We start from the raw sequence: 24,915 nt of genomic DNA, 5'->3' as shown, positions 1-24,915 counted from the left end.
TCCGCGGAACTGAGTGACCGATCCAGCTTGGCTACGCTGGTATCGAGAGACGCAGAGAGGGTAAGATACACCCATGCTAGGTCTCCGACTTTTTTGTGCACAGCTAAAGAATTAGAGCTCTGTAACTAGATGTCATTGTGTCAAGATATCATTGTGTTAGATGGTAACAGATATCTTTGTATTGGATTGTAACGTAACTTGTTAACACCTGTACTTTGCTAGCATATAAGAAGTAAACAATAGCCTTTTGTAACCGCACGCTTATAACTGTAGCTTAATAAACTTGTAACTAGTTAAGATCCAAGCCTAACCATTTTGTTAACCCTTTTGTCACTGCAACACAGCCGGCACAACAAAAAGAACTTTAACCGTTTGGTTACTACAGCCTGCCCGTGGGTGAGAGTGCTAGGAGCTGCCTGCTCTAACAGTAAAAGACTGGGTTGCTTAGGACCCAGGGGAGTACCTCACCACACATTACCCGGCCACCGGCTAACAATATAATAAAGGGATTTTTATCTTTAGCAGTGTGTTGGATTCCCAAAATGCACAATACGATTGTTCAGTTCTAAAACGGTATTTCAGATAATTTTCTGTGGAAAAATTACAGGAAACTCTTTCCTATCTGTCAGCCCTGGGACCGTGAGACTGCCAGATACTTGGATAATAGACAGGTATGCCTAGCAATGCATAACACTAAAGAAAAACAAGATTAGATATTAAGAAACAAAAAGTATGCAGAATAGTTTATTTACCAACAGTAATAGTGTACACTGTAAACTTATACTATATTTGCTATATGTACTTTCACTAAATTGTATTTATGGAAAACATAACTAAAACTTACTTATGGTTAAAATACCAGTTATTTGAGAGTTCCGGACAATAGAGTGTGGGATATGAAAGAATTTACTGTATGTGGGTTCAGAAATATTAGGAAAACCACCAAAGTTATTTATCTTTCCCTCCTTGATAATTCTTCACCTCCACTAACTGTCTGTCATACCTCATTCCCTACCACCTCCACATTCCTAACCCCCTATATAGCTTTTCTAGTTTTGGTTTTCTTTTTTTTTTTCGCTTGGCTCTGTCTTTTGTAAGTAAATAGTAGCACTGGCAACCACTTAGCTCTAGTTCTTCACTCCAAGCACTACCTTTGTTAGTGCTATTTGCTGGTTGCCAACTGCTTAAGACGCAGCTGTATAGGCATTAGACTCTGACAGGCAAGCATTGCAAGGACACAACTGCCTGCAAAAGGTCTTGAGAGACACTGATGGGAGGTGCTCCTTTCCCTACCACCTATACTTGAGTATGCTGCCTCAACAGACTCACAGCTTCTGACAATGCAAATGAAGCAGCTTGTGAAGTCTCCATACTATCTACAGTAGGGCTATACTTATTTAGTTTTCACGCAGTCAGTGAATTAACACCACTTTCCATGTGAACATTAAGTGGTAACTACACATCTAGGACTAGATTCAGAAAAGGGCTTAGACATCCAGGCACTCTGGCATCTAAATCTCAAAATCATGCCCCACTGAGATTCACAAAGTCCCCACTCAGTGGACCCCAAACTCTGCAGATACCTAAACTTACACTGTGCCTTAAACTTTTTTCAATAAAAGTTCCTCAGGCACCTCTTTCTTCCTCTGCACTCTGCAGTGCCCTGCTAGGCATCTGGATGCCTCAGCCCCTGAATCAGAGGCAACAGATTCTTCCCAAAAGTCAGTGTGAGAGGCCCTACCTCCTCCATGATCTGTCTTCTGGACACACTGGAAGCTGGATCAGAGATATGGGTCTCTCCACCTGCCCAGGGTGGAGACCTCAGACCAGGCCCCCATCCCATGTTTCCTCCCCTTCCCTCGACTGCCCACCCAGGGAACAGTTACAGAGAGGCAGCCATTTTAGTCTGTATTCTAACAAAACAAACCAGCAGTCATGTAGCACTTTAAAGACTAAGAATGTAATTTAATAGTTGATGAGCTTTTGTGGGGCAGACCTACTTCTTCAGTACCCAGGGAATGTGTAGGGCCCATGATTCCCAAAAGCTGCCTGAGCTTCCTGGGTGGGTCTGACCCCTGACCTCTTTTGCCTGTTCCAGTATTCCTGCCCTGAGAGAGTGATGAATGGGAAAATGTTAAGTATTCCCTCACCTAACTTGTCGGTAGGGTCTGATCCAGCAAGCATAGAATACTTTCAGTATCAGACTAAAAGGCGAGAAAACAAGTTATGAAAACAACAACGTAGTCTGATGGTAAGAGCACTCACTCACCTGCAAATGGAAGGCCCTAGACTGACTATTAAAAAGAAACATACATCCCCACCAGAACAGTTTCAACAGAAGAGATTGAGGCAGCAGTACATCAGAATATCCTACAGGTCGGTGGCTAGCTTACTCACCTGAGAGCTGGCAGACCCTTTTTCAAATCCCTTTTCCCACTCAGGTGGAGAGAAAACTTGAGCTTGGCATCTCTCACAACACGGATAAGTACCCTTGCCAAAAGTTATCAGAGAGCTCTTCACCTTCCAATTAGGTTCTTGCTAAAAGCATAGGTACCAGGAAAGGGTTTACAGATGAGAATGCCACCCAGAGCGAAGCATCAGCCTGCAGCATGGACTAAAAGATCTAACTTGGAGAAAGAGGCATCTCCCACTGCTTAGTTTAAGCAGTTTAAGACATATTTTCCCCCGGTCACTGGGGTTCTAAGCACCAAACTCAGGGTGTGTGAATCTGAATGATTTTCTCAGCATCACCACTCATACCTCGTCGTGTATCAAGCCCATACTGTACAATACACATTAATGATGATGCATAGTCAAACAATTCTATTGAGTGCATGTTTCCAAGTACATTTTTACTAATTAGAGCACTATTATGTAACGGGACATACCTTCATCTTCCCAGCAACTGTTTGTACTTCCTTCTTTTTCACTGTTTTCTGGTAATACTGTATGGTCTGCTGGCAAGTCATCTTCTGGCACACTAGCATCACAATCTGCTGCGTCTGTTACACTTTCTTCTTCCACAATATGCAATTTGTCTTCATCATCTGAATCTGAATTTGTTTCTACCACATTATTGTAATTGGTAACTGCATGGAGACAAAAGGAAAAAAAATATATTAACAAAGCCACTCTTGGTTCAGACTATAAGGCTGGGTCTACACTATAAAGTAACTTTGAAATTGTTTACTTCGAAGTACAACTTCAAAGTAACAGACTTCAAAGTTGAACATCTACACACACCCTGCTTCAAAGTAGGGCACTACTCCATTTCCGGGAATGGAGTAAGGACTTCGAAATTGGGCTCCCTTACGTCGAAGTTAACTTTGAAGTAAGGGAAAATGTGTGTAAACTCTTTGCTGGCTACTTCGAAGTAGTGCCTAACTTGGAAGTTACCTTGTATAGTATCTAGGCTTGTATGTAGTACTTGCCTATACTGTATTCTAAGAAAAGAAGAATATACAATAACTGCTGATCACCCACAGTAAACATCTCGGATGTACTGCAGTGATGCCTCTAAAGATATCACACTTAGATATCACACTTGGAGATGTTTACTGTGGGTGCTCAGAAGATATTGTACATTCTTCTTCTCTTAGAATACAGTACAGACAAGAGATGCATACAAGCCTAGATACTCTACAAGTCCCCAAGAGAATTAAGGTTTTAAAACAAATAAAGCAAAAAAAAAAAAAAGCCTAGTGTCCGCTTTACAAAGGAAATGTTACACAACATCTTCCCCTATCACTTGGTACCTTAAAACATTAAGGCTGCAGATGCTTCACAGGCCCTTTTTATTTTGGAAAGACCAGTCCTCATGGTGGTGGATTTTTCAATCCCTGGCCCTTTCTTTCAAAAGAACAAGGGCTGTGTGGATGCTCTTTATCAAAAGAGTGGATCAATGTTTTGATCTGCTTTTTTTCTGTACGGATGCGCTCTTTTGAAATAAGGTGTTTTGGGAGATTTCTTCCCAAAGAACTTCTTTCGAAAGATCACCCTAATATAGACACAGCCTAAGAGTTAGTTTCGTTCAGAATGGAGGATACATGATAAGAGTCTTGGGGAGAAGAGGCTCTATATATTTCCATCACATGGAGATAGATATCGCTATAATAGTCTGAAAGATGCAGGGGGAGTTCTCATTCAGAAATGTTATGATTGGTTTATTCAAACAGATTACTTCTTCTCTTATAGCCTGTAGAAACAAATATTACACATATTGAATTTTTAAATTTTTTTTAAAATATAAAGTATTTATGCTTATATTTTGGCGTAAGTTTCTCTGCTACATATTTGTATATCAATACTCACTGGCTGATTTTCATGTATTATTATGAAGTGCTTTGATACACTTTGAAAGAGAAAGGGAACTTTAAAAAGACAAATATTTATCAATGAATGAGCCTACAAATGTTTTTATAGCTGCTACACTCTGCTAGAGGTTAAGAGAATCATCTCTCTGATGCATGTAAGCTCACCACTTTAGGACACTTCTACACATATGCTACAGTATTTGCATTGCCAAGACGCTAGAAAGTACATTAATTCTCTCACTTGAAATTTTGCAGATTAAAATAACTGGGAGACTAGATTCCTGCTCGTTTGAATTTAGCTTTTTTAAAGTAAATATTCCAACCATTTAAAAAAAAAAAAAAGAAAAAGGTATTTAGGCAAGGAACATGTTTCACCACAAATCAGTAAACTGCTAGCTACCTTTTTTTCATGTCAGACAAAAATGTCCCATGTAAAATATGTACCAGTGTGATAAAATAACCTTTTTGAATTTAAAATGACAATCACGTATTTTATATATGCACAATAATATTTTCATAAAATGTAATATGCACATCACTCCTTTTACCATTTCTACAACACCCCACAAATACACATTCTGGTGTACGTGCAACACAATGTTATCCTATTAAGATCTTCCTGTTCTATTATTAACAATCACATTTTATGCGTGTTAAGTTTTGAAAGACACTACTACTGAAAAGAAAACAAGATTTGCATTAAGTTGACAGTAGAAGACAAACCAGAATTATTTAACTGCATCTTCCTCATATTTCTCTCTTGATTTCAGTGTGTAAAGAGGACAATGGCAGTAGGAAGGATATCAGCTACTCCTTTTATAATAATTTCACACTCTCAGTGGAGCCAAGTTGGATCCTTTAAACAGTAATGAAAGTATCTGACACATTTACAGAAAAACAACTCTCAAAGAAAAGTTACAGAAAAACTTTAAAGGTTCTCACCTGCAATATTTTAACTATTAATTTAATTTCTTAACTATACAGAAAAATATCTAACCCATTCTAATAGTTCATTAGATGACTTTCCATTTGTCAGGCGCTTTACATTTTATAATTAATTCAGCTTTATCTAAAAATTAAAGATTGTCCCAATTCTTATATTTGGCCCATTTGATCTATTGAACCTGACTTATTTCATCTCCAGTGACCAGTGAATCTAATTATACGAAACAGAGCTGCTGCAAGTTTTGAAATGCATTGGTGTGAAGAACAGCATAAAACCAAATTACAAATGCAATCCCTGATCTGAACAGCAGTGATTTATGAATATACATGCCTGAAAATATTTTCTAATTTACATTTACGTACGAAAACAGTATTAAAACAGACAGCAAGTACTAGGAGGAGACAGAATGATTAGTCTGACCTCTGTCTCCTTCATGATCATTTCTTCTACCCATGTTTTAGTCTTCTCTGTAAAACAGAACCAATGCTGAGGAAGAAAAGATACACCAACACTCTCATCCCCAGTCCAGCTCCAGAGCCCATAACCACAGCTGGAGCCGTCACCTCCTCCAGTCCCCTGCCCCAGCCTGGAGGATCATCCTGCACCCCAAACCCCTGATCCCCAATCCCAATCCACAGCATGGCACCTCCAGCCATATACTTCACCCCTTTTAGCACTCTGACCCTCAGCCCATACCAGGAGTCTCCTTCAGAGTTCAAACTCCCTACTGGAGTCCAGCCCACCGTCCCAGCTCTGATCTCCTTCCTGCAAAGTCCTCACCTCCAACCCTTCCCCAGAGCCTGCACCCCCAGCTGGCACCCTCAACCCCCTCTTGGGCCCCAACCCTCCTCCTGTACCCCACTCCTCTGCCCAGTCCAGTGAAACTGAGTGAAGGTGGGGGACAGTGAGCAACAGGGGAAGGATGGAAGGAGTGAGTGGGGCCAGAGCCTTAAGGAAGGCGCAAGGCAGTAAGCGGGGTAGGCTTGAATGATTTCGTGGGATTAGAAATTTAGCAATCCTAATACTATTACTGAAAAATTGCTTACTTTCCAATTCTGTCTTCATGAAATATTAGTTTATAATGACTTCACTAGTGCTTTTTATGTAGGCTGTTGTAAAATTAAGCAAATTCTTAGATTAATTTGAGGTTCCCCTGGAAGACATCTGTGTACCACTGGGGGGTACACATACCCCTGCTTGAGAACCACTGCTATACAATAATACCAGGTCCAAATCTTATTTCTGATTTTTAATTCTTTCATTAGCTCTTTTGTAATAGACATAACTATTTTATGGTGCCCACACATTTGCTATGCACTTTACAGGAAACATAAAATAGACAGGTCCCAGCATTGTAACACACACTTTGGCTCTAATCCTGCAGTACATATGCCTCATCTTATTCATGGAAACACTTCTACTGAAATTCGATCTACTCGTGTGAATAAAATTAGTCATGTGGTAAATGTTGGCAGAATAGAGTCTTAATGATGAACCTGTCAGGTAAGTTAAAATTTCTCATAAACCAGGAAAGAGTAAGGAAAAGACGGGCACAGATTACAGAGATCTGATTCCATACTAACTTGGTTTAGGCATAAGCACACTTTGAAAATATAAACTTACACCTCAGTTAATCTAATAATTTCATTAATCATTTCCCTGCTGCTTTCAAATACCCTGTTAAAACAAGTGATCTGTCTGATGAATATTAGATTGCAAATAAATTGTGGAATATAAACTTTTATAAACTACAACAAATCAATTATTTAACGGTGTTACACACCTTCCCAAATAAAGATGATAATTTTAAAAGATACCAAGACTGCATCTTCTGAATTTTAACAGAACTTCTCTCCTGCTCAGTTTAAAAACTGAACCTTGAGTTAGCACACCCTTTATGAAACAATAAGGCTACGTCTACACGTGCCCCTAACTTCAAAATGCATATTCAGCGCTTCATTAGCATGCGGGCGGCCACGGCACTTCGAAATTGACGCGCCTCGCCGCCGCGCGTCTCGTCCAGATGGGGCTCCTTTTCAAAAGGACGCCGCCTACTTCGAAGTCCCCTTATTCCCATGAGCTGATGGGAAAAAGGGGACTTCGAAGTAGGCGGGCTCCTTTCGAAAAGGAGCCCCGTCTGGATGAGATGCGCGGCGGCGAGGCGTGTCAATTTTGAAGTGCTGCGGCCGCCCGCATGCTAATGAAGCGCTGAATATGCATTTCAGCGCTTCATTAGTAAACTTCAAAATGGACATTTGTGTGGCCATTTCGAAGTTTGGGGCACGTGTAGACACGGCCTAAATGAATATTTTTAGTTGAAGCTTTCCCTGCGTTAGAGCTAATGCCTACTAAACAGATTTTCAGAAATTTATTGTTTATTTCAGTCTTCTGTTTCTGAATCCATATACAATCTTAGATGCAGAAAATATGAAGGGAGGTACATAATTATAATTTAAAAAATAATGTACAAATGGAGTACTGATTAAAGTTCTGAAACAGGAAAGAGAATTGTAAGGCAGTTTGTATATCGTAGAGAGCAAATAAGTTTGATTCAATTATTTTAAAATGTGTGTTTTAACAGAAAAAACACTTTAAAAGTATGTCATGAAGTCAGGCAGTTCAAAGGCCCTACACTGTAGTGAGAGAAGTTGATAGGGCTTATTATTGTCTACAGAAGGGGTTCTCAAAGTATGGGTTGGGACCCCAAAGTGGGTTACAAGCTAATTTTATTGAGGTCACCAAGACTTGCATTGGCTCTAGGCCCCCACTAATTCTGAAGCCAAAGCCCCAGTATCCAGACTTACATTTATATGCCCCTCACCTAGGGCAGAACCCTTGGACTTCAGCTTTGGTCCCCTTGCTCAGGGTGGTTGTGCTTGGGCAGTCTGGGTTGTTGACCCTCCCTCCCTTTCTGGTATTGTGAGAAGTGGGTCATGGTGCAATGACGTCTGAGAACTCCTGGTCTATAGTATATGCAATGGAGGGAGATTTCCAAAAATACCATCACCAGTGGTAGCAACACTAAGTAGGAGAACTATTTTAGAGACTGGCTGCTGGTGAGTTAACCACGGCTGCTTTCTGATCTGCTCTCAGAAGACAGACAACATGGTTATTCAAGTATGAGGAAACATGCTCCCCCTGTCGATAGCACTGCAATGGTGAGAGATGGCCAAAAAGTTAACTGTGCATAAAGCCAATAGGCAGGGGAAGAAACTACGCAGCACAGTGTTTACTGGAACAAGCTGGGAACTGAAAATGAGGCAGATGAATGGGCTTGAAAAGGTGGGATAGGCTGGCCCTACTGCCGTTAAGAACATGTGCTTACTCTCTCTCTCTCACACGTGGTCTCAAATTTCTGTCTTTGTGAGCTAAAGACAAAAATTTTAAAGAATTGCATGTGTTTTAGACAGCACAACATAGGAGTTACGTGGTTCAGTACTGTAACATTGAAAAGGTAGAGGCCAATGTTAATTAAATGTATTATTTAATTTCCTTAAAAGAAATAAGATTGCTACCAAACAAGACAGAAAAGGCTCAATCTTTTCTGAACTTTTAGAAAGCAGATTCTATTTCTTAAAGCAGTCTGAAGCTCTAACAGTCCATTTTATAAATCCATATGGAGACACTGCTGGAAGAGAAACACTTTGAAATCAAGAAGCAACAGCCCCAGTGGTATATCAAGTACTTTCTTCTTGGTTCATGAATGACTGGGCTGTTGGTCTTTCATCACTTCTTAGAACCCCTTCTATTGGGTCAGTTTGGCTGCTACCTAGTATTTATTTGCTAAGAACTTTGTTTTAATAAAAAAAATTACACAGGGGAAAAAAAAGCTATATTCTAAGACTCAATATTTTTGACTTTATTTTGTAGTAGACTGCTAAGTACCTGTTCAGTCACTGATCTTGTAGTCAGTTCAGTTCAGTCATGTATTATCAACTGAATTATCAGATTACTCATTCTGCTCTTAAAATTAATCTGTAAATTTGGGGAGGATAAACTGTACTCCTGTCCCCTCCCCCCAAAAAAAAGGCTGAATTCTTACTTTAAATATAATATTCACCTCAAAATCTTTTTTTATGGTGCCACAACTGGAATTCATGGAATAGCTCTCAAAAGCAACCATGTGATGCAATTGCGGTTGAACATTTGGCGTTTAGATTATTTCAAATTTCTGTTTGCTAAAGGCTAGGTTCAGGTGTGCAACTGTGGATATAAAGAGCCTCTCCTTTTTGCACCCTTGCTGAGACTAACCACAGCTGCAACATTTGCATTCTTGTGAGCTCAGAGGTTTCACATGACTATTATTCCCCAAGCACGAGGCACTCCCCAAAGAGGCATGGAGAGCATGCCCACAGTCAGGGGAGAAACAGCTGGATATAGAAAGAAGTGCAGCTATACTTCTCAGGAGTACCAAGTGTATTGCGCAGACCCAGATTACAACAGGAGGTGGATTCCTGATCTTATTGAAGTCAATGACAGTTTTAACATTGATTTCAGTGGGGCCAGGATGGCACTCAATGTCTTCAGAAAGCTTTCCCAGCATGATAAGGCTACGTGCTACACTGTTTAGCTGAAGTACAGCCCACAGAATGGGGCAATCTGTCCTGAAATCCTTACAGCAATTAGGTCATTTTATATACTAGACTCCTGCTGAATGTATTTTTCAAAAAGTATCTTAATATTGTTAAATCCCTTTAATTGCTCACTCTTATATAACAAAACAATTGTTGGTCATTTGAAAAACTGCTATAAAGTGTTGGAAAAAAGTTGTTCTACCTTACCACAGAGGACCAGGAGAAACTTCTTGTAAAAACAGTGGGACAGTGGAAGGGACAGCCTAAGGAGGTTCTGAGGCTCCTTCACTGGAGGTTTTCAAAAGGAAGTTAGCCAGCCATCTGTCTTAGATGGTTTAGATAAAACAAATCCTGCATCTTGGCAGAAGGTTTAGACCAGATGACCCTTGTGGTCCCTTCTAACCCTATAATTGTGTGACACCAAATCTGCATGATAATATGTAATTGATCATTTGTCACAGATAACAGGAGCACATGACTCCACTCTTCGTCTATAGTAGAAGTTTTGAGTCCACTTTTGCAGCACACACACATTACATGAAGGCACTCATATCCCTCAGGTCTCCAACCATGACAGTAGAAGATTGTTGCCACAAGGATAGCCTATGCTCTAGTGAAGAGGTGTCAGAAGCTTAATGCCTCCTTCTGTCCCTCTTGTTTTTGTGGAAAAACTTAAGAAACAAAAGACTAACATATTGCATCTTAAGCTTGTGAGTTACTGGAAAAACTCCAATCTGAGTTTTCCTAACATCATCAACAAAACACTCTAAAGAGAACAGCTGCACTGATGTAAGCTCGAAGTAGAACTCAACCTTTTTAATATTTAAAATTAATGACAACCTGCCAAATGTAAAAATAAATTAGACAAAGGAATGTGTATTCATCTCAATTTACACACAACTAGTAAACAAGACAACAAAAGGGAGATGAAGTAAATTGGCATTCAAGCATACACAGCATAGAAGAAAGAGCTTCATTTTCTTTCCTGTTTGAATAAATTTTCCTTAGAGAGGTGATACTCAGAAGAATCCACTTCAAAAGGGGGCTGGCATCCTGACTGGGCTCCTGGACAAAGCATGGGGACCCTGCTTTGTACCCCCAGTCCTCAGCGTCACCTGAATCATAGTGTTGTCACCCAGTGCAGAGCAGTGCTCTGACAGCAATTTAAAGGGCCTGGGACTCTAGCCACCATTGCTGCTGCAGTAGCAGTGGAGGCAGCTGGGAGTCCCAGGCCCTTTTGTATTGCTGGTCTCTGGGCCTGTGGACTGGACTATAAAAGTGAGAGGCAAAACCAGCCTAGAGGACCTCTTGCTTTTTCCCCTGAGCTGACAAAGAAAACAGCTTTATGAATTTTGGGGACAGATCCTGACTTGAGAATATGGTCAGCTATGTGCTGGTAACACACGGTAAGGATTTTACCTGAAACAAGTCTAGTTTGTTACATTTTAGTTACTAGACAGCATTTCTCTTTCTTTTTCTTGTAACAATTTCTGATTTTAATAACTTATAATTGTACTCATTTAAAATCTCTCCTATAAGTAAACTGTTTTATTTTTTTAATTGAAGCCATTCCAGCATCGTGTTTAAACTCAATTGCTTGTTAATTCCAATTAAAGTAGCACTCTGTTGCACAATGAACCTCTACAGCAAAAGTGGAGAATCTTCTTCCTATCAGGGGCTACTGCCCCCCATAAAAAATCAGTCACAGGCTACACATAGCCCCACGGGGGTGGCTTCCCCTAGGCTCCAACGTGGGGCCAAAAATGAGGGGTTCAAGGTGTGTGAGGGGAATTCAGGCTGAAGGAGAGTGTTGGGGTATAGAAGAGGGTGAGGGCTCTAACTGAGATTGTGGGCTCTGGGACGGGGCTGAGGACAAGCGGCTTGAGGTAAGTAGGGGGATCCAGGAGGGGACAAAGGGGTTGAGATGGCAGCAGTGGTCTTAGGGCAGGGGTGTGGGTGTGGAGTTTGGATAGGAGTTAGGGTTTCAGAACAGGCTCAGCAGTAGGGCAAGGTGTGAGGATGTGGGAGAGGGTTTGGGCAGGGGATGAGGGTGTTGGAGTGAGGGAGAGGACTGAGGGCTGGAAGTGCAGGTTCTGAAAGGGAATTAGGATGCAGGAGAGTGTTTAGGACTGGATCAGGAGCTTGAGGGGTGAGGTGCTTACTTCAGGCAGCTTACGGTTAGTAATGCAGCAGGGTTAAGGCAAGCTCTCTGACTCACCTGGCCCCACTCTACCACCAGAAGTGTCTGGCACATCCCTGTGGCCCCCAGCAGGATGTGGGAGAGTGGGTCCGTGCACTGGAATCATGGGAGAAGAGGAGGTGCTCTGGATGGGCTGCTGAGACTGACAGCGATATTATAGCTGCAGGGAAGTGCCCCAGGGAAATGCAGTGATAGAAGCAAAAAGAACACAGGGACTGTGGTTCAGAGGGGCTGTGACCCAAAACAGCGGGCAGACACAGATTCCCTCCATCACTCGCCAATGAGTAAATGGTAGTAAAATTTACTTCAGGCACCACTGGAAAGTGGCTGGACTATTAACAAACTAAACCTCTCCTGGTAAGAGGGAGGTGGGCACCAATAGTGACAGTAACAGAGGGCTGTGCCAGAAAGATGCTACTGCTGTTCCTGGTAGGATTGCAGAGGAGGAGTGATGGGGTACAGACCACAAACAAGGGCATCAAGCTAATCTCCTGAACAAGCAGGAGGAAGCATCAGTCTCATAGTGAGTGACACATTCAATGATAAACTCTAATATCTGAACTATCTAGGAGAGAGAAATCCAGGACTGTGAGTGTGTTGTGGTCATCCAGAAAGGGGAAACCAAGGCTGGTGGCAACTGGAGTGTCTGTGTATACCTGCAGTCAATAGAAACTTGCATCATGTTTGTGAACAATAAATACTTCAGCTGATGGGCAGACTCGTACTGAAGTCAGTGGCATTTAGGTCAGGTACCAGTGATAAACTTTTGGTTGCATGTAGGATTCAGGAGTCCTGTCTTGGTGGCCACAGCAGAGCAGTACTCAATTCTGCCACCATGCAATGATGAGGTCCTGCAGCAGATGGAAGATGGTTGGGACACGCAGATATGGGTTGGCTTGCCATTAGAAAACACCGCAGGGTCTGGTGGTGGGAAGCAGCCCAGGGCCCCTTGTTCCTTCTTGCTTCTGGTCTCTAAACCCAGCCTGACTGAGAATGCTGAGGAAAAAATCTTCAGCAATGGTGCATGTGGTGTATACACACCTAACATGGAATGGCATGAGCAAGCAGCCCCCAAGAATAAATAGTTCTCAGTACCATGGAAAATAGTTTTTTTATAGAACAAAAAACTGCAATTAACATGAGTTACTTTTTGAGCATTTAGCTGAGTTTTTATCCTCCAGTAATCTCTACTTGTACCTCACTTCTTGAGAGTCTATCAGTTTGCTTCACATCTGTTTTCCAGCCAGTCCCAGACTTACAATTTTTTTTAAGGCTTTCTTGACCTGTAACCAATGGCCACAAACTAATACATGTCTAAATCTTACTTCTCAGAGTTATTATGTTAATCATACGGATTCGGCTACGTGTTGAAATTACTGTCACCATTCCCACATGTGCAGTGTAAAAGAGTAAAAGCCAGTATGATGCAGTTGAAACAAGAAGGAAGAGTTCTGCATGATCTTTATGATTTTCATCAATTAATATCAGCTTACTATAATGTAGGCTAAATTAATGCTTATTGATAATCAAATGGTGTAATCTTATTTTTAAACTATATAATTCCTGCATTACACTTACATTTCAAGAATACATGAACTCTTACTTATTTAAGGCTGATCCTTAATTTATTAGAGTCTGTTAAAGGTCCTCAACAAATACATAACACTAAAAAAAGGAGCAGGGAAGGGACCAGGTCATGAATATGAGTAAGCTGCAAAATATTGGAGATTAAAAGATAATTGGAAGATTTTATTAAACACCAAATACGTCAAAATGCTTGTTAACGATGATGATGAAAAAAAATTCAACTCAGTCCAAGACCTTTGCATTCTCATTGTCTACATAGGAACAAAGTTGCACTTTGAAACTTCCATTTAAAGGAACTTGTCTGTTCTATTTAACACAGAAATTCGTATGCTAGATGAAAGAGTAATGATAAGGCAGAATCTGAGAAAGAATCAGCTTAGGCCCAGTTTTTAGAAACTATGTTTGTTCCTATAAATGAGCTGACATGCATTTTACGCAGCCTTGAATTTAATTCTACTAGCCCTTTGTCAATGAAAATGAAGCATAACAGGTAAGTAACGTAAGTCCGATTTCAGATTAATAATGGCATGCATAGGAAAAGAAATTCTGTCAAACTCTTTCAAACAGAGATATTCTAATTGTCAGAACACTGCATATATGAAGAACTACTGAATGCTAGCGAGGCAGAGAGGTAACGTTAGGCCAATTAAAAATCTCTATGTGGGGATGGGCAAGAGTGGGAGAGAATCACGTTATATTATTATCCCAGAGCTTACTAGGAAGAAACAACAATTGTGACTATATTACCTCTTTCATGGAACTCTCCTCCCTGATTAGGATCTGCTCTAAGGAAAGCATGCCCAACTGGACTTTTAGGAGCCTGGTCAGCATTCTGTCTTGAACCGCCAGGGTTCTGTTTTGAGCAGGTCCTTTGGTCAAAAACTAGATGTCTGACAACTCCAATTACAGATTATGTTGAAAAAAAAATCTAAAATGGGGTGGAAATTTAATATATATCACAGTTATTGGTAAATTTATTTAGAAATACACATTGTTTTACAAAGTCAAAATAAATGACAGTTTAGTTATTTTTGGGGTGAAAGAGAAAAAATAGAAATAATATTATGAGGAAATGCATAGCACTTATTACAAGTTAAATGTTTCACAACTTAGGAAAGTCTACTGTGTAAAATCAAAGATCAACATTGTTTTACCAGCTAAATTTAGACCAATTAGGTGACAACTGACCCGTAACAGGAAGCAACTAGTTTTGGCTGCTGCAGGTAATCACTGTACTCCGGAAACCAACAGCCATAAAAGGTACTGTACGAATTCATCATCTGGAACATTTGTGAAGCCTGTTGATTTACAAACTCTAGGCCACACAAGCACACAGTTAAAAAAAAAAATTAATGAAATCCTTCCAAGCCTCTGCAGTACTACACAGTGCTGCAAAACACATGTGAGCGTTCTTCGCCTTGGCTTTAGTCCAGAACTCCTTCACTAACTTATTAAGTTGTAGTATTAACAAGCATATTACTTAAATACCATTTTAAAACCGTAAATGGAGCAATGTTTCCTGTAAAAAAAAAACTTTACAATTTAAAACTATTCATAACTGTAGAGTACTAAATAAAAAAATACTGACACTATAGTAAAAACGGGGTGATTTTCAATGAGAAGTGACATTTGAGCACCAACGTTTTCTCTCAGGCTGTCTGCCATCCAAAACAGCTTAGGGAAAACTAACCCACTAGCTAGTCAATGAAATTGTAATGTCTCTCTAAGCATCATCAATAGTGCAACAAGAGGACATTAGTAGCATTTATTCAGAAATAGTAGAGATAGACAAGTGAGGTGAAAAGTGCAATAAGAAGGCCTAAAAAAATAAGAGAGACCCTTAAGAAAAAGGAAAAAAAAGAACCAAGAGTACATGCCAAGAATTCTTCTTACGTGCTCAGTTTTAGCACAGGGCACAGTAATCTATTTTTAAAATGATGAACACTTTTTATTATACTACATTCCAATTAAATTGAAAAACAAAGTTCCAAAGTGTTTTATAAGATATCCAGATAAGGCTTCAAAAATTCTGTAAATTGTTGAAGACTGTATACTTGCCTGGGGTCCCCTTCCCCATGCTATATTATATTTGGATCTTTTCATCCAGAAGGACTTCAAAGAATTTTAGCTGACTATTTAAGGCTCTCCCTCAGCACTACAATGTAAAACTCTTTAGAGTGGAATGTGATGCTCATTTTGGCCCAGGTTAATGATACCACAGTTCTGAGGAAGTGGAATGAAGAATAATATAGCTACAATGACTGGTCAAATGTAACTGACATAACTCAAACATAACCAGGAAAGAAGGGTTAGTATCAGTATTCTTATAAAAACACAAATTTAACTTTTGAGAGCATCAGGATTAATGGGTTCAATTTTCTATTGCATCGCATTAAAAAGGTGGCACCTAAGCCAGCCCATTGCTCACAACACTTTCAGGATCACTGGGTCAGTAATTATTTTTGTAGTATCTGGGACTTTCCATCTAAGTGCTAGCCAGCTAAATCCTGCGTAACTAATGAGCTTACAGATGAAGAAGGTACTACGATGGTTACTTATTCTATTACCTTAAAAAGAACTATATCAAGACAAAAACTTTCAAAAAGAAACTAGCAAGAATTATAAATCTTTTTCCATAACTCATTCATGTCACTAGTAATATTACTACTAAACCATTATTTTAATATATTACTCATTAGTAACATACATATAATAAAATATGAAACCAGATGAGTTTGTGAATAATACATTATCCTCCTCCACTTCTGGGATAACACTTCAAAAAGGCCCAAAGAGATATTAAATAAGCTCCATCTTTGGGAGCTAGAACACCTTGGTGAAGAATAGTGCATCTATTTATCAATATTCCATTGGCAGAGTTACAAAATATCCATGGCATACAAAAGTTGTCTAGTGCCTCCCAAATCATCCTCCATACAGAGTCACTTCAATTGTCATCCACAACAGAAGCTGTTCTAATAAAAATATTACCTCATTGCCTTGTTCCTTTTAATTATCTTAACATTTTATGTTGTCACCCCATCATTATAGTACATAGAGTCATACAGGGACCTGTTTACTTCCACGAAAAAAAGACAAAACTGACCAGGGAGCATTGCTTAGTGTGCACCTTTACAAGGGGTACACTATGTCAAAGATGTTATTAATAGCTGGGGAGCAGAGGGAAACTGAACTTACCTGTGTTTCATGACTGTGTGGATAAATACTGCAGCTGACAATAATATAAGCTTATTAATGTTTATAATGATACTTATGGGCATTGTAACAAAAAACTGAATTGCTTGAAGAGAAAATAAAAGTCACGGCCTCCTTTGTCCAAGTAGCTTTTGAATCTCGCTTTTGTACAACAATTAGGAAAATAATTGAACACTGTAATACTTGGTTTAAACTATTAATGAGACATTAAAATCCCTGGTTCACAATAAAACTATCAGATGCATTCACAAAAAGCACTACTATTACCAAAAGCCAGACTTTCGACTATTTGACCAGGCACATCTGAAGGACTTCCAGGTCAGAAGAACAATGCTTTGAAAGGTATTCTGCAAGCCAAATAACTAAATTTATTGACTCTTAATATATGGTACAATGATTATTAGGTACACGGAGTGTGATTGCTAGTCTTATGCAGACATAAAAAAAATAAGACAAATACACCAATATATTATAGCCACTTGAAAATAAAAAGGCCAACTCATATCCATACTATGCACTTGTCAGAATGCAGATCCCACCTTAGAAAAATGAGATAGAACTGAGCAGCAAAAATGTTCTAACACTGGTTTAGCAAACAAGGAGCTGTCAACTTCCAATAACCTATTATTCAGACCTCTTTAATCATTGCCACAGAGTCTATTATAAACAGACTCATACATCTTTAAATAAGGTCACTCTGAAATGAAACAACAAAGAGGGCAGTAAATATTCCAGTACATAAGCAATTCAAATGCTACAGCACAACAGAACAGCATTCTTCCAATGTTCAGTTAACAGAAAGCCAACAAATCCTCTATTAAGTGGTGTAAACAAAAGTAAATATGTACTCTACGTCAAATCAGGAAAATGGCCAAATTATGCTAGTTTGCAGGTGGAGCCCTTAACGAATTCATATGGTTCTTACTTCCATCCAGAGACAATATTTACAAATATGACATAATACAAAATCAATTAGCTGTTATGAACACTACCTCAGTGAGAGTCCATTAAACAAGGTTCTTGTTCAAAAGGTACTCAGAAAAAAGAGCTCCTCCACATGTACTCACAGCAGACAGTCAATTTAAGTAAACCCTTACTTCAAATACAATTCTCTTTTCTACTTCTATTATTACAGTGGGTTTTTAACCATCCTAAATATTGAGAGAGACAGAAGAGAGAGAATAAAAAACACAGGAATGTATACACAGCTCTTCCAGTTTCTAGAGCTGAAAAAACAGTTGATCAAAAGTATATGCCAAATAATTAAAAGTAGACAACATGCAGCAAAAACCAAGCCACAAAAACCAAAACTTAGGTGGAACATAAAAGAAAAGGATTTGTTACATTTTAAACTTTGTCCAGAAGCTAAAACCAGATATGCAGATTTCTGTATACAGGTATGAATGCTAGAACTGTCATTAGCTGTGACAAAGAGGTAACAACATCCACAAGTCTGTATTTTCCTAGTTAGGATTAAAGCTAGGTCTACCCAGAAGCATTACTTCAAAATAAGCTATTCTGGACAGGATATTCTGAAATAGCTTTTCAAAATAATGCTGCTACATACAAAATAACCCTTAGTTATTTTGAAATAGAGCATCTACCCACAACAGAGCCTATTTTGAAACAGAGCCATTGGACGCCCTGTGGGTTATGTCAAAATAGGCTCTATTCTCTGTCTACACAGTCCCTATTTCAAAAGAGCTATTTTGAAATATGCAGTATTCCTCATGAAAAGAGGTTCATCTATTTCAAAATAAGCCAACCACTTCAATAAGCGAAGTCGCTAACAAAGTTATTTCAAAATAATAGCCATTATTTTGAAATAACTTTGCTGTGTAGACATACCCTAAGATTGCTATTCAAAAGAGGTTTTTTCAATGGTTGTATCGTTAATATGCAGTTACTTTAGAAAGCATCAAGTAGAATTCTCAGTGCAGAACCTTTATTCCCGAAATAATCATGTGTTTGGGCTAAAAAGGTATTGATGCTAAGAGCTCATTTGAATTTTGTGATTAGGTAGAGATTCTAAAATAAATTGAGTGATTCAATCACAGAAGTGATAGGAAGGATGAAAATCTTAGTGGATAAAATACAGCAGATGCACACCACTTATAAACTTAAGACTTGATGACTGTGCAATGGAATTGTACAAATGGAAGGACAAACGTGCATAATAACTTGATTATAACAACAAAAAAATTATGTCAGGTTATGGAAAGCATAGCCAAATTCAATGCCACAGACCAAGTATTTTATTCAAAGCAATTTACAAGTGGAATTCTGAAAACGAATTTTATAGTGCTGTCCAGTATATACTTCCAAACATCACTTTTCAAATTCAGCAATCCCTGCGGGCCTCTGATGAGCTTTACACCTTAAACAAGGAGCATATGAAAAATTCTCTACCTGTCTTTCTTTGGTTTCCAATTATATAAAAACAAACAATCGATGCAACAGTGTAAATGTCTTGTTAGCAAAATGAGTATTGAAGACAAATAATCTATGAACAACAATAATTTTGCCTACTGAATGTAAATGTTATTTGCCAGTGTTATTAATTTTTGCACTATTAAAGAAATGCCAAAGCATTCTGGGGGCAGCACCATACAGCAAAGCTGCGTTCACACTACAAAGTTCTTTTGAAACATTTTTCAAAAGAAGGGGGTTCTTTCGAAAGATCCCATGGAGCGCCTCCACACAAAAAGTGTTTTTGAAAGTAAATCAAAAGAATGTGGTGCTCCTTTCAAACTCGCTCTTCCTTTTCCTTTTTAGGAAGAGCACCCACTTCTGATGCTCTATTTCTTTCAAAAGAAAAAACATGCATAGATGCCCTGCAGGCCCTTCCCCCCTGCCAAAAGATCAGTCCTCATCGGGCCTGAATTTTTGATTCCTGGCCCATTCTTTCAAAAGACTGAGGCTGTGTGTACCCTCTCTTTTGAAAGAGCAGATTGCTCTTTTGATCCACATTTTTGTGTGTGGACACACTCGTTCGAAAGAAGTTCTTTTGGAAGAGATCTTCCAAAGGAGCTTCTTTCAAAAGTTTCTCTGTAGCGTAGACATAGCCCAAATAAAGACATGACTCACAAAGGGAGTGAAAAGAATAAGGACTACAACCACCTTTATTTATGTTTTGATACTAGGTGATTTTTTCTTTAAAAAAAGAATGTTAAAGGAACAGGATTAGGATTAAGGAGTTTTTTTTTTTTTAAATTCAGTAGGATATAGAGAAGAGGGTCAGTGTGAAGATGGTAAGGTGGCAAAATGTATGGAAAACAGAGGCAGAAAATGAGACCCAGAACAATGGAGAGCAGCACGATGGCTAGGGTACAGGCATGAGTTAGGCAGAAACCAAACTGAAGGAGAGAAACAGAAACAGAAGAGATGAGGAAAGAAACCAATTAGTAAGAAATATGTAACAGCTGACTTCATGTTTTAAAATGTAGGGCTTGATGACATCTGGGTGTGGCAGGGAAAGGACAGGTATTTGCCCCCAGCTCTCTGTGCTACTGTTAGTAAAGGAAGTGAGGACACTCCAGAAGATACTATTTATAGGATATCCAGAGCATCTCCACTGTTGCCTTGTGAAGCAAGCCATGATGAAGAGGAGGAAGCTGACTATCCACCAGCTGTAAATAGGGGACGTGATCAGAGTAATTCTTAAGCACTTAGCTTAAAGACGTACTTTTTAATTACAACACTCAAGGGCTACGTCTACACGTGAAGCCAACATCGAAAAGCTATTTCGATGTAGCAACATCGAAATAGGCTATTTCGATGAATAACATCTACACGTCCTCCAGGGCTGGCAACGTCGATGTTCAACTTCGACGTTGCGCGGCACCACATCGAAATAGGCGCTGCGAGGGTACGTCTACACGCCAAAGTAGCATACATCAAAATAAGGGTGCCAGGCACAGCTGCAGACAGGGTCACAGGGCAGACTCAACAGCAAGCCGCTCCCTTAAAGGGCCCCTCCCAGACACAGTTGCACTAAACAACACAAGATCCACAGAGCCGACAACTGGTTGCAGACCCTGTGCCTGCAGCATGGATCCCCAGCTGCCGCAGCAGCAGCCAGAAGCCCTGGGTTAAGGGCTGCTGCCCACGGTGACCATAGAGCCCCGCAGGGGCTGGAGAGAGAGCATCTCTCAACCCCTCAGCTGATGGCCACCATGGAGGACCTGGCAATTTTGACGTTGCGGGACGCGGATCGTCTACACGGTCCCTACTTCGACGTTGAACGTCGAAGTAGGGCGCTATTCCAATCCCCTCATGAGGTTAGCGACTTCGACGTCTCGCCGCCTAACGTTGAAGTTAACTTCGAAATAGCGCCCGAGGCGTGTAGCCGCGATGGGCACTATTTCGAAGTTAGTGCCGCTACTTCGAAGTAGCGTGCACGTGTAGACACAGCTAAGGTGAGTTAGGTGGAATAATTTGAAAAGACAAGGTATTCATTAATCTAGTTATTTTGTACATATGTATAAGTTAGGTGAACAATTCACAACATACAATTAAATTTTCACCTTTTTCGTAATTATCTAGAAATAATTTTCTTGGGTGCATTCTTCAAAATTGTTCAGGCAAAGATTTAGACAGGTAGTGAGCTATTTGTTAAAAGTACCATTTGAGCTACATTTTAATTTGGCAGGTAACATGTTTTTTGTTCCCTAGCTGACTGACCATAAGTCTTCATCTGATATTTTCATTATGGGCAGGTCTACTTTTAGGAAGAACATTGACTTAAGATATGCAACTTCAGCTACCTGCATAACATAGCTAGAATTGACGTACCTTAAACCAAATTTCTGCAGCATCCCTGCAGCAGGAAGTTCACAGGAAATCTTTCTTGTTGACTTCCTTTACTCCTTGTGACTTTGTGGAGTACTGGGGTTGACGGGAGACCAACAAGTGGGCAGTTTAACGTGTCACTACTCAATCAACCCCCTGGAATATTGATCTCTGGGTAGCGTCAATTTCTGGTTAAGCACAGACAAGCCTTCAGATCTGCATTTACTAATTCAGCATTGGCTTTCTGTGAATATTTCTCAATCTCTGTTTAAAAAGTCTTGTGTTTCCATAAACATCTCTGCTAGAATACTAACAGGCTATTCTCAGAAAGCAAACACAGAAGTCAAATTATTTGTTGCTATTTATGCAAAACAGATACAAATAAATGTAAATAATTACAATTCAGTAGTGTCTTACATCCACTTTGAACACAATTTTAACAGAAAGGAATGTATTCATGACATATCACCCAAAAGTCCTACAGCAGCTAAAGCTTCAGGACTAATGTTTTATTCCGCAAGCACCCAACAGGTAAATAAGAGAGAGGTAGGTCAAGAACTGCTTTCCTGTCCAACACATGAATTTGGTTTAGTGTATGATTTAAAAGCAGCATTAACTTCTTTGAGTTATGATCATATCAGTGAAACAAAAAGAAACAATCCTTTAAAAATGCACATTTTCCCAAGTCTCATTACCCTCATGTGGATGGTTTTGTGTAATATGATGCAAGTACACAGCTTCGCTCTAGGAAATATATTTTCTTAATGAAAACTACAACTTAGGAAGATAGAAAGTTGGAAGCTTTAATTACCATATACACTCTGGCTGTGTCTACACTAGAAGCATCTGTCTATAGAGTTACTGTCAGAAAAAATGTTCCAACAAAACTTCTGTTGACAGATCATGTCTACACATAAAAGCAGATTGAATTTTTGATTTGCTCTATCAACAAAAGGGTCCCCGGAGCCTCTGCATGGCTATTTTGTTGACAGCTTCTGTTGACAAAACACATTTTGTATGTAGATGCTCTGTGAGTTTTGTTGACAAAAACCTCAATTTTGTCGACAATACTCTCTACTGTAGACATAGCCTCTGAGCGCAGGTACGATCAATGAAATCAGACTCAAGTCTTTTGATACTTATGGCATATGATACTTATGATACTACATGGCATAATCAAGCTGTAGTCAAACTATTATATTCAGTATCATCTAGAATCTCTTCCTTTCTGAGGGTCATGCTCTCTGCTCCAAAAAACATGATCAAAAAGGTGTTGCCTGCGTTTCTTTTGTCCCCCTATCTTCCACTATGTGTCTCAAGAATACAATAGGCTCTTTTAGGTAGTAAGTTTTGTACATTTCCCTTTCAGAATGTTATTAATTCAATTCCTTCTAAAGGGAAGTCAGACTTTTCCTTATGTTTGGGAATAATAGATTTTTTTGCATACGAATATACAGATACTCAAGCAAATTGTCTGACCTTAGAGTTCCTTTAAAAAGCTTCTCAATACTATGAAGTGACTGGTAAAACAGTCATCAGATTGAATCTTTCTACACACATTCCCTTTGATCAAAATTATTGAATCTTGCAAGCTGTGCCGATTACACCATCGATTTTATTTCTGAGCTCAACAAATTTGTATGACATACTGTTCTACTGGTCACCAGTAAAAGTTACACCTGAGAATAGTCAAGCAGGAGAGACAGGAAGGCAACAGAGCAGCAAAATGGTATTAGCTGATCAATGTAGCTTTTAAAAAGTCTTATGTTATAGAGTGATGAATATCTATGCCAGTTAAAACCCCTCTAAAATGTTCGACTTAAAAATTAAAATCTGACATTATATGATTTGGTTTTGTTAAGACACTAGAGAGAAGGTGTCACTTCTTAATGAACAGAACCAAACACCCTCAACTCTGCCCCCGTTATGATTTCCCACTAATTAAGTACATAGCAGTTAAGTTTTCTCATCAAAATCAGCTATTTCTCTAGACTCACAGGCTACGTCTGCACTACGAGATATCAATTTTAAGCAATTTAGCCTGATTTTATCAAGCGCCTGTCTTCACTGTAAATTCCATTCGCTCAATTTATGGTGCACTAAAATAGACATAATAGCGATAGCATAATATTGTAGTAACAGAGAGAAAGCCATGCTAGTCTATATACTATCAAAACAAAAAAAGCAGTGAAGTAGCACTTTAAAGACTAACAAAATAATTTATTAAGTGAGCTTTCATGGGACAGACCCAGTTCTTCCGACCACAGCCATACCAGAACAGACTCAATATTTAAGGCACAGAGAACCAAAAAAAGTAATCAAGATTGACAAATCAGAAAAAAAATGATCAAGGTGAGCAAATCAGTGAGTAGAGGGGCGGGGGTTGGGGTGTGGAGTCAAGAATTAGAGTAAGCCAAGTATGCAAAAGAGCCCCTATAATGACCCAGAAAATTCGCATCCCATTTCAAACCACGTGTTAATGTGTCGAATTTGAATATGAACGAGAGTTCAGCAGCTTCTCTTTGTAAAGCGGACTGGAAATTCTTCTTCAATAAAACGCAGACCCTTAGGTCATTAACAGAATGGCCCACTTCATTAAAATGTTGGCTGACCGGTTTGTGGATCAGGAGTGTTTTTATGTCTGTTTTGTGCTCATTAACTCTTTGTCTCAGAGAGTTTGAAGTCTGTATCGTATCGTAGTAATCTGACCTGTGAAAGGTTCAGTTTGAATTTAAAATTCTGTATGAAGGGTAGTGAGGAAGCACCATGTCTTTAAATCAAATTCATTAGCCTCCAGAGATATCCCGCATGTACCCCACGGTTCTCTGCTCTAACCTCCTCCACCTCCACCTCCACTGCTCTTAGGTGTGGAGGAAAAAGGCAACAGGAAGACCATTTCAATTTGGCACCTGGAAGCCTGTTGCTGTAGGGTAACGAGAGACTGAAAAATCTTTTTGTTTGCTAGCAGTGCGGTTGTGGTTCTGTGTATACCTCTGCTAGCTGCCTTTTTTTTCTGCACTGCCTGGCGCCAGTCGCTGCCCCCCGCGCCATGTGGCAGCTAGTCTGTGGGTGTCGGTTGTGCTTGCATGAGAAAGTTCTTTTCAGCCATTCACATGTTGTCATGCCCCTGACATCCTCTCCCTTCCCTCCCACTGGAGGCACCACACAGTCTGGAACTTTCCAGTGCCCAGCCGCATCACGTGGCTTGATTTGGTGCCCTGGGCTGGCTCTTGGGCCTTTGAGACAAAATATTGATCTGTGGATCTTCTTTGCCAGGAGGTCTAAATC

General features: G+C 39.6%; 1 protein-coding gene across 2 annotated transcripts in view; it reads right to left on the bottom strand.

Annotated features, from left to right (window-relative positions):
* The window catches only part of ZEB1 (zinc finger E-box binding homeobox 1), a 247,144-nt gene that overhangs the window by 68,356 nt on the left and 153,873 nt on the right, over nucleotides 1–24,915 (bottom strand). For both annotated transcript variants that reach the window (XM_074984955.1, XM_074984956.1), the window contains exon 2: nucleotides 2,889–3,089. In XM_074984955.1, the coding sequence (XP_074841056.1) occupies nucleotides 2,889–3,089 (201 nt within the window). The remainder of the gene's footprint in view (nucleotides 1–2,888; nucleotides 3,090–24,915) is intronic.

Source organism: Carettochelys insculpta, chromosome 2 (genome assembly GCF_033958435.1).
Source record: "Carettochelys insculpta isolate YL-2023 chromosome 2, ASM3395843v1, whole genome shotgun sequence".
NCBI classification, from domain to species: Eukaryota; Metazoa; Chordata; order Testudines; family Carettochelyidae; genus Carettochelys; species Carettochelys insculpta.
This window is presented reverse-complemented; position numbering and strand designations above follow the sequence as displayed.